This window comes from Pyrgilauda ruficollis, unplaced genomic scaffold, assembly GCF_017590135.1.
Source record: "Pyrgilauda ruficollis isolate IOZ18807 unplaced genomic scaffold, ASM1759013v1 scaffold12, whole genome shotgun sequence".
NCBI lineage: Eukaryota > Metazoa > Chordata > Aves > Passeriformes > Passeridae > Pyrgilauda > Pyrgilauda ruficollis.
This window is the reverse complement of record NW_024510321.1, coordinates 8,306,002-8,320,818: the sequence shown is the minus strand read 5'-3', so window position 1 is coordinate 8,320,818 and position 14,817 is coordinate 8,306,002. Positions and strand designations below refer to the sequence as shown.

Here is a 14,817-nt window from a genome sequence, read left to right as displayed (position 1 = left end):
CCCCCCCCCCCCCGTTCAGAAGCAAGTGCTACAGAGTAATACCTGCAGACAACAAAGGCACTTTGGAGTGCTCAAATTAGGTGTGACTGTAATACAGCATAAATGTGTGGTTAGGGTAGCCGTGGCAGTGTTCATTCTGTGATGTGTGCTGCTGCAGGTATTTTGTGTCTGGGTATGTGTTTCAGGAACAACAATTAACTCCAAAATTGGACCGTTCAGAAGCAAGTGCTACAGAGTAATACCTGCAGACAACAAAGGCACTTTGGAGTGCTCAAATTAGGTGTGACTGTAATACAGCATAAATGTGTGGTTAGGGTAGCCGTGGCAGTGTTCATTCTGTGATGTGTGCTGCTGCAGGTATTTTGTGTCTGGGTATGTGTTTCAGGAACAACAATTAACTCCAAAATTGGAAGTCTGACAGAGGTTACTAATACATGGCTAGCTGCTTGGCCTAGAACATTGCTGGGAATTGGGGAAGCGCCGTTTTGACACCCTGATGAATCACCAATTTCTTTGAGTCTTAATCTTTTCGAACGCTCTCGTTTACCAGGGAGGGCTGGGCTATGCATATTCTGGATCCTGTCAGTCCAGCTCCTTAATGGGTAGTTGAATGATGTAATACAAAAGGAATCAGTTGTTCATAAGCTGAATGGATTGCCACCTCTGCACTTCCAGCAGCTCTGTTGTTATTCTCATAAGGCTGTTGGTATGTAAGGAGCTGGTGTTCCAGAGAGCATATCCTACAGTAAAGGTTTATTTTGGATTGTCTCTGTGGCCATGTAGAGTTCACAGATATATCGAGTTTAGTGTACGTGTCTCTAAGGCAGGTATACAGAACTTTGAGTTCTGGACTGTTGCACATATAGATAGAAATACAGATGCCTATAGAAGTGTATGGACATCTGTCTGCCATGGTAGCCTGTGATGAATTGGCACAATTGCTTTATCTGTTAGGGATTCTTTACTAAAATGCCAATATCACTTTCATTATTGAAAACAGGAAACACTGGCAACACAGACTTTGGAAATTACACCTTCAGATGCTATCAGAATTTCACATGGAATATGTTCAGGAATACACTGAGTTTCAGTGTGATTTTATCTAAAGCTAGTGCTGGGCTTTTTCAAAGTCTAAATACTGTATCACCTTATTTGGCTTTTAGATTTCTTGTGGTTTTTTGCACAAGTATCTAAACAATATTTTCCCTTTGGATGGGTTAATTGCCTCTTATTGGCCCTTCCCTTCTGACTTCTGGAAGTGAGCAACAATGGTGAATACTTTATTGGTACTATTTGTAAGGCAGACTTCCATCTGTCTTGTTAGTGGAATTGCAAACTTGCTTAAAACACTGTGGATTTCTGTTACTCTCTTAAAAATGTTTATCAGTGTTTCTTGGCCGATCTAATGTTCTGCAGTCTGTTTTAAATAAAGTATTTTATAATTACAGGATGCCAGTGATCTGACAGGGAAACCCAAGAAACAAAATATTAGTTAAATAGTTACTATGTTGAGAAAAACATAATTTCATAAATCTCATTTGGCAGAAACTTAATAAAAGGTTTGAAAGCTTTACAGTGATGTCTCTTGGCAGCTTTATGGTTTTGTTTTCGGTCACTGTTGGTATCCATATGCGTATTTTCACAGGTTGTGATGCTGTCACAGGTTGCCCCACAACAGAGTCTGACTCTGACTGTTGTTCAAACAAGGAACTGATGAATCAACAGGCCAATGTCCAAAGTAGCTTGCTTTTCCATGCCCTAGTGCTGAGGGTTTGTGCTCAAAGGTTTGGATGTATCCTCCTGGTTTCTGGTTCTTGTTCTAGGAATTAAAAAGTGGAGCAGAAGTGAGGAATGTACTGGGGCACAGTTACTTTAAGTGCTGAGATACCTGTATGTGCAGAATTTGCAGTCTTATCTCAGAGTTTCATTCCCATTCAATGTTGTTGCTGCCCGACAGATAGGGACAGAAAATGGTCACTGTGCTGCTGTTTAAAGCAGCAAGGCAAACAATTCGGTCAGAATATCATTGTCTACATTGGCATCTCTCCAGGATCTTGGGTTTGTGTCCCTGCTCAAATTTAAAGCTTCTTGTCCAATTCTTCATAATAAATGTCAAAAAAAATATGGTATCAAGAAGGGAAGGGACTCTTTTTAATGAACATATGTTACAGCTTAGCTTATAGTCTATATTTTATGATTATAATTTTCTTAGTTAACATTGTGTATTCTAACTGGATTCAAGGAATAAGTGGAATTTTTAGAAAGGCCTGTGCCCAGTTATTTTGACTTGCAAGGAAGAATTATTGCCATTAAATCCAAGCTAAAATACTGGCAGTCCATCCTTTAAGTGTGAGTCAAAACCTGAATTACCAGTAGTTTTGATTACAGTGATACTCTAGGAAGGTGGGGTGCTCTAACTGTGAACAAGTGTGCACCCAGGAGGTGATAGTCTTTCATACAGTGATTTAAAACTAAGCAAGAGCTGCTTCTGGTTTCGGTGAAGCTTGTAATGGAGGATGGTAGCCTTTATTAAAAGAGGAAGTAATACTAAAATGACTGGATTATTGGAGTTAAATTCTATTTTTGGCGAAGAGGTTAATGAAATAATCATTGGCAAAAAGCATTAGTTTCCTTTTCTTTTACAAAACCTTAAAGTTAAATCATGCTTGTTCTATAAGTAGTTAAATTTCAGTTTAGATTTGGTCCTGAAGATGTTTCAAAACTTAAACTAACATTTTAGGTCAATGAATGCTTTTCAAGTCATCTGAAAAAAAAAACCAAAACCAAATCCCAGAGATTGAGGGGAGTTCATCCCAGGCTGTTTGTTTTGCAGAATGACTGTTTATTGAAAGTCTCTGCATTGCTGAATACATTCGTGTTGGAACAAAAATTGTCGCTGTACCTTTTTGCTTATCTCTGGCATTATCAACATCATACATTGTTATATATGCCTCTCACTTCAACTTTATGTAGGTATAAATCTTCTTCTCTCTTAGTTTTCTCAGGCCTGTTGTGAGGCAAGACATATTCCAGGAGGACTGTAATGGTTGTCCCTTTGGTTTCCATCAAATCTTTTCCAGAATTCTAGTTCTGTGTGCATTTGAATTTGAGATCCGTGGTGTTAGATTTCTGCTTCTCTGAGTTAGGAGTTTCTTGTATGGTCCCAGAATGCCATGATAAAGAACTTGGCAAATTGGCTGTGAAGCTGTGTATGTGTCTTAAATAAAAATTCTAAGTACTAATATTGAGGGTCCTGGAAATTCCATATGCAGCTTTTGACCTCCTCTTGCTTAAGTGCAACGCTGATTGCAGACTTGAAACATGGAATCCAAGTAATAGCAATATTCTAAGATAAGACTATTAATATCTGTTAAAGAAGGTCAGACTTCTAACCTCACCCTTGGAACTGCACTAAATATTAACCCTATAGCTTCAAGTGGTGTTTTTAGTCTTGTCTTCCATCATAAAATACTGCATCTGCTTCTGCCAACTTTGGAATTTTTCTGAGGAAGATGATGTTCATAAAATCCTGGCCAGCAAAGCTGGGTTATTTGTTTCCTTCACCTTTGCCAAGTGTCCTGCCTGGAGTCACAGGCAGGCTGCGAGTGCTTCAGCCACTCTCTGGTTAGCAGTGTAGTGAAGAATGCGGAAAACTTAGAGCTGGTATTGGTAAATCGTGAGGAGGAACATTCAGTAATTGAAACAAGGAAGTTCGTTGTTCCCAGCATTGCCAAACTCATACTCTTCATGCACAACATTTAACTTGTTCCTTCTAAGCAAGTGCTAAACCTCCTGGAACCTCGTCATGTGTTACAGCATTTGAAGACTTAGTGTTTCTTTGAAGAACTGGGAAAAGCCAAATAGACCATCAGTTGCTGCCTCTTAGCTTTAAAAACTTGAAGCAACGAGTAAAATGATGTAGAACTAGCAGTTGTTTTGTTAAGCAAACAGAATTTATGAAATGACAGGTCTGCTCACAGTGAGCCTGACGTGCTGAGGTGCTGGTATGTTATCCAGCAGAGTTAACTGTCTTTTTAGTTTTCACTCCAAGTTAGGAATCAGTTTGTCTTAGACTGAAACTGTCTCTCACAGTGAAAGTGCAATAGTCTCTGTAGACTTCACTGCTCCGAAGTGAAGAATGCTTAATTGTTGTTTCCTTCAGCACAGGAATAGGAAAATTAATCTTCTACTTCCCTTCAATAGCTACTTTAGAGAAAAGCAAACACCAAAAAAAAACCCCACCTCATTGGTTAAGTGAGAGCAGGCCAGTTATGTGGGGAAGGAAGGGAAACAAAGAAAATACATTATTATGCAAGATATTATCTTTGCATAATAATTCCTCATATGTGCATGAATTGAGAGAAGGTATGGTAGGATGAGACAGACTTGGTGTCCAGAGTGCCAGTGTAAACTTACTGCTGGAGATATCTGTCAAAATAAAGAGTAGTTTGAATGAAGTAGATTATAGGTCTGTTTTTTGATAGCCGTGTTAATCTCTTCATGAAGACTTGGTTGGCTATGGGAAAGAGCAATACAGGCCTATTTTAAGAGTTCCAAGAGTTTAACCTACCATGTAGTGTTCTGTAAATGACTGTTTAAAAATAGTGCAGGAATGAGCAAGTTTTTGTGAAACCCAGTCATTAGTGCCAACAGGTATTTGCTCCTGCCCTGTCTACTCCAGAGCAAGCTTGAATTTTCTCACCAATTCAATTTACGGTTTCTAATCAATTGCTCTGCTTTCTTTGTGTACAGAAGTGTGCAGTTTTTGACTCATGTCACATTAGCGAAAACAAGCCACATTGGATGATACTTGATTTAGGTGAGGTTTTGTATTTGATGGTGCTAAAATTTAGAAACATACTTTTGTAATGCTTTCCATCATTTTTTCCCCCCATCATTTAATATTTGCATGAAATTACAAATTCTGGATCAGTGAGCAGTATTTGATATTAAATATTGGTATTACATTAAAAGCCTGGAACAGTCTCCTAGCTAATTTGTTGGCATAAAGACCTCTGAAGTTATTGAAAACTTTGACTTTCAGCAAAAATCCAATTAGCCTATCAAAGACCACCCTAAAACATCTAGAATTAATATTTGTGTAGAAAGGAAACATTTTTAGCAGTTAAATTTATGCATATTAGTAAAAATATCAAGACTTCTTTGTATTGCCTCAGCTGTGACTTTTGTTTGCAGATCAGAATCCTACTGCACTGGACACTGCAAGCATAGGCTGTTGCCTTGTAGGTGGGTGGGAATATTACAAGAAATCAATGTGAATAGTGCATTAGTATATGCATATAATATATGATGCCTATGCTCTGATGAGAACCTAATCAGTTATTAAAAATATATTAAAGAAAAAATCTTGCCAAAGGAAGGAGCTTCCATCACATCCTGCAGTTTCTCTTAACCCATGTTGGGCTTAAATATAAGGGGGTTTATATACTTAGTCATTATCTAGGCTGTCTGGTTTTAGAAGATTATATGAAGAATTAGTCTGTCTCTATGGTTAGGCTTATTTAACAAATGTATTCCAAATGTAGTTTGGAAGCAGAGGCAGATATGAAGTGCTGTGAAGTGTGGGGTCCAGCTCCAAGGTTATCATTCTGTCGCTACTTTAAAGCATTGTTTACCCTGTATTTATGCTTAATTAGTTTTCTGATTATTTCAGTGCAGAAGAGGCAGTGGCTTGCACTGGCCTGTCCTTTCACTCTTTAATTCAGTACAGGCAATGTTAAATTTGCTGGGGTTTCTGTTGTGAAGGTCCTGCAGATATGTTACTGTAGCTTTTACTTTCCTTTTTTGGTTTTGGATTGTTTATTTTTTTTTTTTTTTAATTGATGGTGCTTTGTAACAGCAGCAGCAGAGTGATGTGGTCCTAAGCTGTTGAGTTCCACTCAGAACTGAAGTCCTGGTCTCTGCTCCTCTGGTTTCCTAGAGCAGGACAGAAGGGTTAATGCCACCAGGCATTCAGCTTGAGTCCTTTCTCCTCTACTGCTGTTCTGGTGGCCACAGAAGTAGAGTGCATGTGCAGGCAACTACTGTGTAGTTCTCTGTTTAACTGGAGAAGGGGGTGTTCAAATTTATTCAAATTCTGTTCTTGCTGGTGATGTTTTCTCTCCTGGAAAAGTAAAAAGTTGCACCAGAGCTGGGAAGTAGGCAGGAAGTCAAATGCTTACAAATATGAGGGAGGGCAAGGGATATAAGGGAAGGCAAATGTAAGGGATGGAGCATTTCAGTGGAAAATCATTATACTTCAAGATACTTACCTAATCTGTTTGAGTAACAAATTTCTGATCTCTTTCCTGAGAAAGTTAAAAGACCTTTTCATTCAATGTGAGCCGTTTTCTGCTCTTTGTAGGCCTTGGTAATGAATGTAGAATGTGTAATTCTGCATTCAGCTTATCAAGAGAGAATGGGTTGTGGAGAACTACGATAATTTATATTAAGTTAGCATTCCACTTTTCTGTTCAGAATTGTCACGATTGGTTGACTTGCTAACAGTTTAACTGTCATTTGAGAGATTTCTTAGAAAATGCACAAATCAGAGAGTCGAGAGATGAATTTTAATTAAGTGTGGTACTTTGGAAATCATCATCTGATAAATATCTTATCTGACACGATAGTTGTAATAGAAATTAAATATATATCTTTATGAATAACCTGCAGGGTGTGTACTGTTAGTCCACTTACAGTGAGGAAAACAAGCTTGTGGCTTTGTGATGGATGTGCAACATGAAGCAACTCCTGTTAATTAATGAGTTGAGTTTCTTAATGTAATGTGCTTCAGCCTGCAGTCAGGTGAGTGCTGCTTCAGACTTGAAAACTGCGAACAAGCTGTAAGCAAACTGAAAACTGCTCGTGACACAGTCACTCTTGTCTTCAAGGCACATGACACTCTTATAAGGCATAAAAAATTTCTTCCTAATGGCTTATTCCTGCTTGGTAGGCACTCCTAGTATTCTTAAAGGGTAAGATTTTTATTAGGTTATATACCATTAAACATCTGGTTTATTAGATTACTGAGGAGGATGTGATCCACAGGCTTCTTGGTCCGTCTCTGGAGTGATGTTTGAGTGCACATCAGATAGTAACTGCATGTGTAGTTTCTTGGCATGCAGGAGAACAGCAGAAATTGTGAGAGACCATTGAGTGTAGTGAAATTATTTCGTTTTCGTTATGCACATATATTTAAAATACAGTGCATAAAAGGCTAGATAAAAAAAATGATAAATCATAATTTTTTTGTTGGTGGAGGTCATCCTGTTATCTTCTGTGCACTGTTGACATCATCTTCTTGTTTGAGGTACTGAGTAAGACTGTAACTTTACCCTCTTCCCATTTTTCTTGCTCTTCACTGAAAGAGTTTTTCATATGCCTCTGTACAGAGTCCTTATCATTTACCAGTATCAGGTTTCTTTGGTATTTTATCACCTTTGTTTAGTAACTTGCTGCTTGGCATCTTTTGGACAGCTAATTACTGTAATGATCTGGATTTCCAGACTTGCAGAGTAATCAGTTCTGGTGTGCTCTTCGTCGCATAGGTTTCTGTGTGAGTGAGAATGTTCAGTAAATGATGAGAGTTGTGAATTGCTTGGGAAGCCTCACAGAGAAATGTTTCATAGATCTTTAAATAAAAAAATGCAGTGTTCCTTTTAAACAGCAAGATTTACTATTTCAGCCTTTCTTAAAGGAGAGACGACATTTTCAGGGATAATTAATAGAATTGCAGAAGAGTTTTGGAGGCTGTCAACCTTATAAACAACAGAAGGGATTTAAAAAAAACCAACTTGTGAAGTAGCTGCAGCAGCAGCTCTAAATGATTTGTGTTTTCTGTTGAAGGATGTTAAAAAAGGTACAGCTTTAAGGTTTAATTGTTCTTCTGACACTGTATTTCTTGCTATTGCCTGGTTGCCTTGTGCATTTTGAAGTGCCTTGAGTCTTTCAAGTGTTTTGTTGCAGCTTTGCCCCCAGTGCTTAGGTCCATGTTCCTCTTCAGGAACCCAGAAATTGCATTACTCTGGAGAGTGCTGGGGCATAAGTAATTTCTTGGCAGGAAGGAAAACTGAAACAAATCCAATGGTACTTTTCTCGGGTTTTTTGAAATCTAACTTTCCAGCCACCATGCTGGCACATACCCTGCGTGCTTGTACGTTTTGAAACCTTCATCCGACAGATTTCATAAATCACTGGCTCTAAACACTAAGCTCCAGAGGTGAATTTTCAACTTTTTCCCCAACTGTTTAGCTAATCAGCAGTCAAACAAATTGAGGACCTTGTGATGATTTTTAATAGTAGTACATTCAAGACTTCTGTAGACACATGCTGTGACTAAATATTTATGTTGTGTCAGCTTTTTAATTGCTGTTGTGTAATAGAGATTTTACAACTGATGTAGGCACAGTGATGATTGGAGAGATGACCACAAACAGATATGCTTTTGGTGCTGTTAAGATTTCTCATTCGCAGCTATATTATCTGCTGTGGTGATGGAACTTCTTCACAGTATATTTTAGTTTAAATAATGCCATCCTTTGAAAGCTGGATTGCTTGTCACATCTGCTCTGTAAAGAAACTGATTTCCTACCTTGAAGGGAAAGATGGAAACCCCTGAGTTCTGTCACAAGTTTTCTCTGTGAGCATGATACAGATGGATGATGTTATTCATCTACAGAGCGGTAGCATGTGCTCCATGCGGCAGGATGATGGGTCAGCTCTAAAACGTGAGATTTTTTTTTCGAAAGTATCCTCAAACAACCGCCTGACGAAAATTGAAAGTTTGTATCAGTGCTTATAAGGCTAAGAGGGAAACTCTCAGCCTGTCAGGATTAGGTTTTTTCCATTTTAACTTAATGATGCTGTATAAGCTTAACCATATATCCTGTATCTGAGTTGGTACCTTTACTGGGACTGAGAACATGACTTTTGATATATTACATATCCTTTGGCTATTCACAGAGCTGGTGAAACTAATAAAGAAAAGTTAAACTTTGTTTAAGAAGAGCTAATGTATTAAAATTGTGACATATTTTTAGGAAAGGCATCTCTTATTTCTCATATAAATGTCTATGTGATGCCTTCAGCAGGTGCTAAAACTTTCCAGAGCTGAGGTCAGTGGTAGCTCTGATTACCTCTGCTGTGGTGTCGTGATCCTCATGGGTACACAAGTGTGTGGTAGATGGTGAGAAAGTGTGTCCTCTCTCACAATAGAAAGAGGATTTCTGGCTTGCAGCTGGAAGTTTGTTATGAGGCTCAAGTTAAGCAATGCACCTCTGTTTTGAAAACATTTTAAGCTTTCTCATGTTACTGAAGTGTATTTCTGTATTAGCCTTGTGAAAACTTAATCTGTGTTTAAAGTTTCTAAAATGTTTGCTAGGAAGAATTCTGCACAAAGCCAAACTCAAATCTATTTTTGTTTGTACTTGCTGGAAGAGCAGTGAAAATTTCTTTTATTCTAGTGAGCTTTTTTTGTTTTATGCTGTTGCTGTTCGCAGGGTGAAAGTTAGTTGTCAGCACTTGCATTTGTACATCTCTTTTTAAGGGCTGATTACTCTGGGCTGAAAGTTGGCAGGCAAGATCTCAGCCCTAGAGCGTTGTTTGGGGTTTTGCATGTTTTTAAATAACAGATCTATGTGACTGATTTGATTGAGAGAACGCATGCTGCTACTCAGACTATAGTAACTCTAGACAGTGAAACAGACTGCAGAAAAGCACATTTTGAATATGAATGAGAAAAAGTAGAGATGTCTATAATGAAAGCAGGAGGATTGGGGGGCTACACTTCAGGGAGGTTTTTAGGGAGGTCAGCAAGAGCAGTAGGGGTTTTGTTTGCTGTGTAACAATCAAGGAGATAGCTGTCTTTTCCAAACTATTTGCAGGGTTGTGGCACATGTGGATGCAGTGTGTTTATAAATACCTTCAGGCAGTTGCACATTAACTCTGCCTGTACCAAGATACCTAAACCTGCACTAAAATGCAGTGTAAAGGTTAGTTGGATGTTGGTACCACACTAACACACACGTGTGGCTTTTGGATGAGAGCAGTCCCAGCTCTGCTTGGCTTGGCACCCAGGCAAGAGTGATCATGTGGTTATGTGCGCTTATCTGTGTAGTCATTCTGTAGGCCATTGCTGGTTTGTATCTGGTATCTTCTGAAATGATGGAATTCTTATAACTAGATGGTTTTGAAAACACTTGACAGCGAAGAACCATGCTGTCAACTTTAAAAAACCCAAAACACTACATCTGCCAAAAAAACCTCACTAAAACCTCAAACAAACAAACAAAATTTTAAAAATCAACCTCTCCCCTAACCCAAACAAACCCCATATCTTTCTGTTGGTGAAGGTGGTTGTAGATGTTGCAGAGTGAAACCAGTAGGCTGAAATACCCGTGTTGCTTGACCAGATGGTCTCAGTCCCTCCTGAAAATATTCTTGTAACTCCTCAGGTTAACCACTCACCAGGTGTCCACAGGGACAGATCTGTACAAGTGAAGGATGACTAATGAGAAAACGAGTAATAGGGCACTCTTGTCCTTGCTGTTGCAATTACTAGTTTTGCAGATGGAGCAATGTATTACAGTTTAAGGAAACAAACATGTTTGGATATTGTGCTGTTTCTAAAGAAAAATGTTTTTCCTTTATTTTAAACTTTCTGTCTTGTCTATTTACAAACTGGCTTTGTACTACTTTTGGTAAGTCTCAATAAAATCTAGGCAGTTTCTCTTGGGTTAGGTAATTGTCAAAATAAGTACTTGAATGTCTGTAGCAGAGTTAAGAACAGAGTTATTCTCAAGTTGCTGAACTTGACTTATTACTCTGTGATGGCCAAATGGCAAACCAGAAGGATACAGTGGTTTAGTATATGCATTTGCAGAGCTGAAATTAATGGATGCTTCTAAATCAGTGAAACACTGGCACTGGTTGCCCAGTGAGGTTGTGGATGCACCAGCCCTGGGAGCATTCAAGGTCAGGTTGGACAGGACTCTGAGCAATCTGATCTAGTTGAAGATGTCCCTGCTTCTTGCAGAGGAGTTGGATTAAATGACCTTCAAAAGGCCCCTTTCAACTGAAAAACTGCTCTGTGATTCTATGATGAAAAAAATGCCATTTGATTGTGATAGCTCAATGTTCTGCTGTAGGTAGTGCTATCTCTATCCCAAAAGGGTTTGCCAACTTGCATTTTTCTCTTGAATGTCTCCTGCTTATTGCTGCAACATTTATTTATGCAAAGATACATTGAACTGCTGACTGGTAAACCGTATCTTTTAAAGTCACAGACAAGTTAACTCTTCAGTTGGATGATAATTTTTATTGCTGCATTAAAATGCTCCATTTAACTTGTCACTAATTCAGTTGATAAACTCTTTCAAACAGTGAATCTGTACCTGTGGTTTCTAGAATTACCAGCTATTGATTGTGGTTTGTAGAAATAAGCTTTTATATGAAGAGATATATCAATACTAATGAAAAACATGCTAAAACATATCATATGGAGGGCTTTTAACTTTCCATAATTTTTATTGGTTTTTTCTTCTGTGAAGTATTACTGCCTCTTTCTACAGCCCTTGTATTCTCTGACATGATAGTCATGGGAGTCTGCTGTCATGTGGGCTTTGTTCTCTGGGAGTCCAATAAGTGGCAGCTCTGCAGTAGAAAAGGTGACATTAACTTTCCAGAACAGCCCTGCATGTGAAGTCGTTTTGAAGTATCCCACAGCCACTGGGATTTTGCAGCTGAGCACTTGTCATCCTGCAGACTTGTAGCAGTGGGATGTATTAAGTGAAGAAAAATTGCAACAGAAGAGCTCCCTCCTTCTGTGTTTGGGCTCTTTGTGTATGGCTTGCCTATTTGCATAAAGGAAAGGCTGATCATTGTTAAAATTATGGGATTTGGAAAGCAGGTTTCAAACAAATTACTTTATTGCTGTTGTTTGGGGTGCCATTTTGATCCTTAGTAATCAAAATTCAACTTAAATACATGGGTTTGACATTGTAATTACTAAAAATAATTTGTTTACAAGGTGAGTGGTATTAGTGTGGTGTGTATCACAACAAATCCGTGTGTCTAATGAGAATATGATTATTAGTCTGAGTAAGCAAAGTTACCTATGGCTTCTATCTATCTAGACTTGGCCTGTGATAAGCATCTTGCATAATCTCATCTAAGGAAGGGACTTCTGAAAAGCAGTAGAGTGATATGCTGCTCTAATTGCTGGTGGCTTACCCAAGGAATTTGAAGTTGCAATGTGCACACTGCAGTTGTGTGTTGTCAGGTTAGCTGACAATCTGTCTATCCTCAGCTGCAATTAATGGTTTAGCTGGGTATTTTGTGCTTGATGGCCAGCCAACAAATGCTTTAAGGACATATATGTAGTGGAACTCCACTTTTTGTTTGACATATTCATATGATTGCAGCTGTTTCCCTTCCCTTTCCTTATCTATAGACTTAAAAAGTTCTGGTGTTAACACTATGTACCAGAGGATGGAAGAGATTGCAGCATGGCTCTGGACAGGCTGATCCTAGAAGGGAATGGGAATATATGAGATAAATAGGTGACAGAAGGATTTTAAGAGATACCTTAACATAGATTTGGGGATCAAAATGCTGAGTAGATACCACCATTGCTGACTGAAATATACTTTCTGTAAAGTAGCCTTTAGCTTATGAATCTGGACTAAAGCTATGCCCAAGGGTAGTATGAACAGCAGTGGAGGTTACATACAGTGAATGTGGAATGAGTAAAGAGTCTTAGGCTGTTTTTAGAAAGAAAGATTAATCCAAAATTTGGAAAGGCTAAACAAAATTTCTTTAAAAAAACATGAACAGAAGTGTTCTCCAAGAAGCTTAGACACTTCATGCAGTGCTAAAGTGTGTACCTCTTCCCATGCATGGCTTTGAGCAACAGAGAGTCTGGCTATTTAATACTGCTTTTAAAAAATTGCTTTCATCCTGAGGATGGTTTTTGGTTATTTTATAAAATATAAACATCCTGAATGAATTCCAGACTTTGTTACATAACCTGTGAGTATATTTGTGTGTAACACTGTGAAGGGATAGTGTGATTTTTTAGTTCCATTTTAATGTGGTTTTTTGTCTGCACCATTCTTCCTTAATTAGTTTCTATTCCAAGGTGAGAGACATTAGTGTTAAGAAAAGAAACTTCTGAGAACATGAATGACACAGTACTCGTGTTTCTTTTGAAGTCATACTTTTCAATAGCACAAGGTAATAAGTAACTGTTCATGTAAGCTGAAATGTTCATCTTCTTGCAGATGTCAGTATATTTGTTTCCTCATCTGTATGTACAAAACACCTTTTGCATAATCCTGTAATACAGGTGCTCAAATCAGTTAATAGCTGAGCGTAATAATTTTCCTTGAAAATGTTGGAATGTATTCAGTCAGTTGCATTTGATATTTGCTTTTGTCCACCTCAAAATACAGTATAAAGGAGACTCATGGAGAGCCATAATGTTCTAGACTGAAAGTCTTCTTAATTCTAGTCTTGGAGTCAAGGTATCCTGAAAGGAGCTTATGTTCCTAAAGAATGGAATATTACCATTAACATACATGTGCTGCAAATCTTTCAGTTTTCATTTTAAGGAGATTGCATGCCTGGTGTCACCAACTTGAAGGCAATAAATCCCTTTCATGCATTGTTACAGATACAGTACTGGAATTTCCTATGAAAAAAAAAAAATTGAAAAAGCATTTTATGTCTTCTTAGAAAAGAAAAAATTAAAATGCCTGATTTTCACACCTCAGTATTTACTTTGAGCCTTCATGCTTTAAATTAGCTTTTATTGTTTTTCTGGAGACTTTAAAAAATAACAGCATTAAATAATAGCCTCAAATTTCAAAGCAATGTCATTGTCAGACTTTCAACTCTACTGCGTTTTTTACTTGTTTAATCAAATAAAATAAGATTTTGGGATGATGGAGCAGAAGAACTGGTTGAGCATTGCTAGTCTAGCCCCGAACTGTTGTAACATGCTTCTTAAATCTTGCAAAGATAAAGTGACCATGAAAGTGGTTGTAGAAGAAAGGTTAGTTTGTGACTAAATGCTTCTTAGTGAGTGGAGTCTGAGTCTGCAGGTGGTATGAAGAAGTCATGATTTGAAATGCAGTCTGAATAAGTAAGGTGAGAATCAAGAGAAACTTTCCCAGTGGAATTTCCCTGCCCAGTGCTGTGGCAAGTGTTCATCTGTAATCCCAAGGCAGCCAGTGACTGGGAGCTGAGTGTATCTGCAAGATGGCTTTATCCTCATTTTATGTTTTCTCTGGACACATAATCCCGATGAATTGTGTGGAAGTTCTTTGGACCTTTGCTCTGAGTCAGGGTGGCGTGTCTGGAGTGGCTGTGATTCTCAGGAATTTCAACCACCACTTACAGAATCTTTTGTCTTCTTATTTCTGCAGCTTACAAAGGTGACCAGTAAAGTTCTCTCTGAGCAGCCAAAAAGCAGACAGCTCATGACTTCTGATCAGGACACTAAAGTTGTGGCTGAACCGCAGGTGCAGCAAGTACAAGAAGTTAAGGACGGTTCTCATCTAGTAAGTATTATAATTGCCTGTTCCCCTGGTGTGTTGTAGGAAACATTGTGTTTTCACTATGTCTTAATCAAAATTGTAGGTCAGAACATTTTAGAAGACAGTTGGCTGACAGAAAGCATTGAAACATTAAACAGCCAGAAGAAAGCTGTTGGAAGTGATTAGTTCTCCATACTGACTAGAAACCTCAACTTAACTTTGCTTCAGCCCTTTGGGGGGGGGATTTACATAAACTTCAAGATATGACAGTTTGCAGTCATTT

At 38.3% G+C, this 14,817-nt stretch overlaps 1 protein-coding gene across 1 annotated transcript in view; it reads left to right on the top strand.

The window, feature by feature from the left end:
- Positions 1-14,817, top strand: part of LARP4B (La ribonucleoprotein 4B) — a 56,182-nt gene that overhangs the window by 4,179 nt on the left and 37,186 nt on the right. Inside the window, exon 2 of the mRNA XM_041486653.1 lies at positions 14,424-14,558. Coding sequence (XP_041342587.1) covers positions 14,478-14,558 — 81 coding nt within the window. The 5' untranslated portion in view covers positions 14,424-14,477. The remainder of the gene's footprint in view (positions 1-14,423; positions 14,559-14,817) is intronic.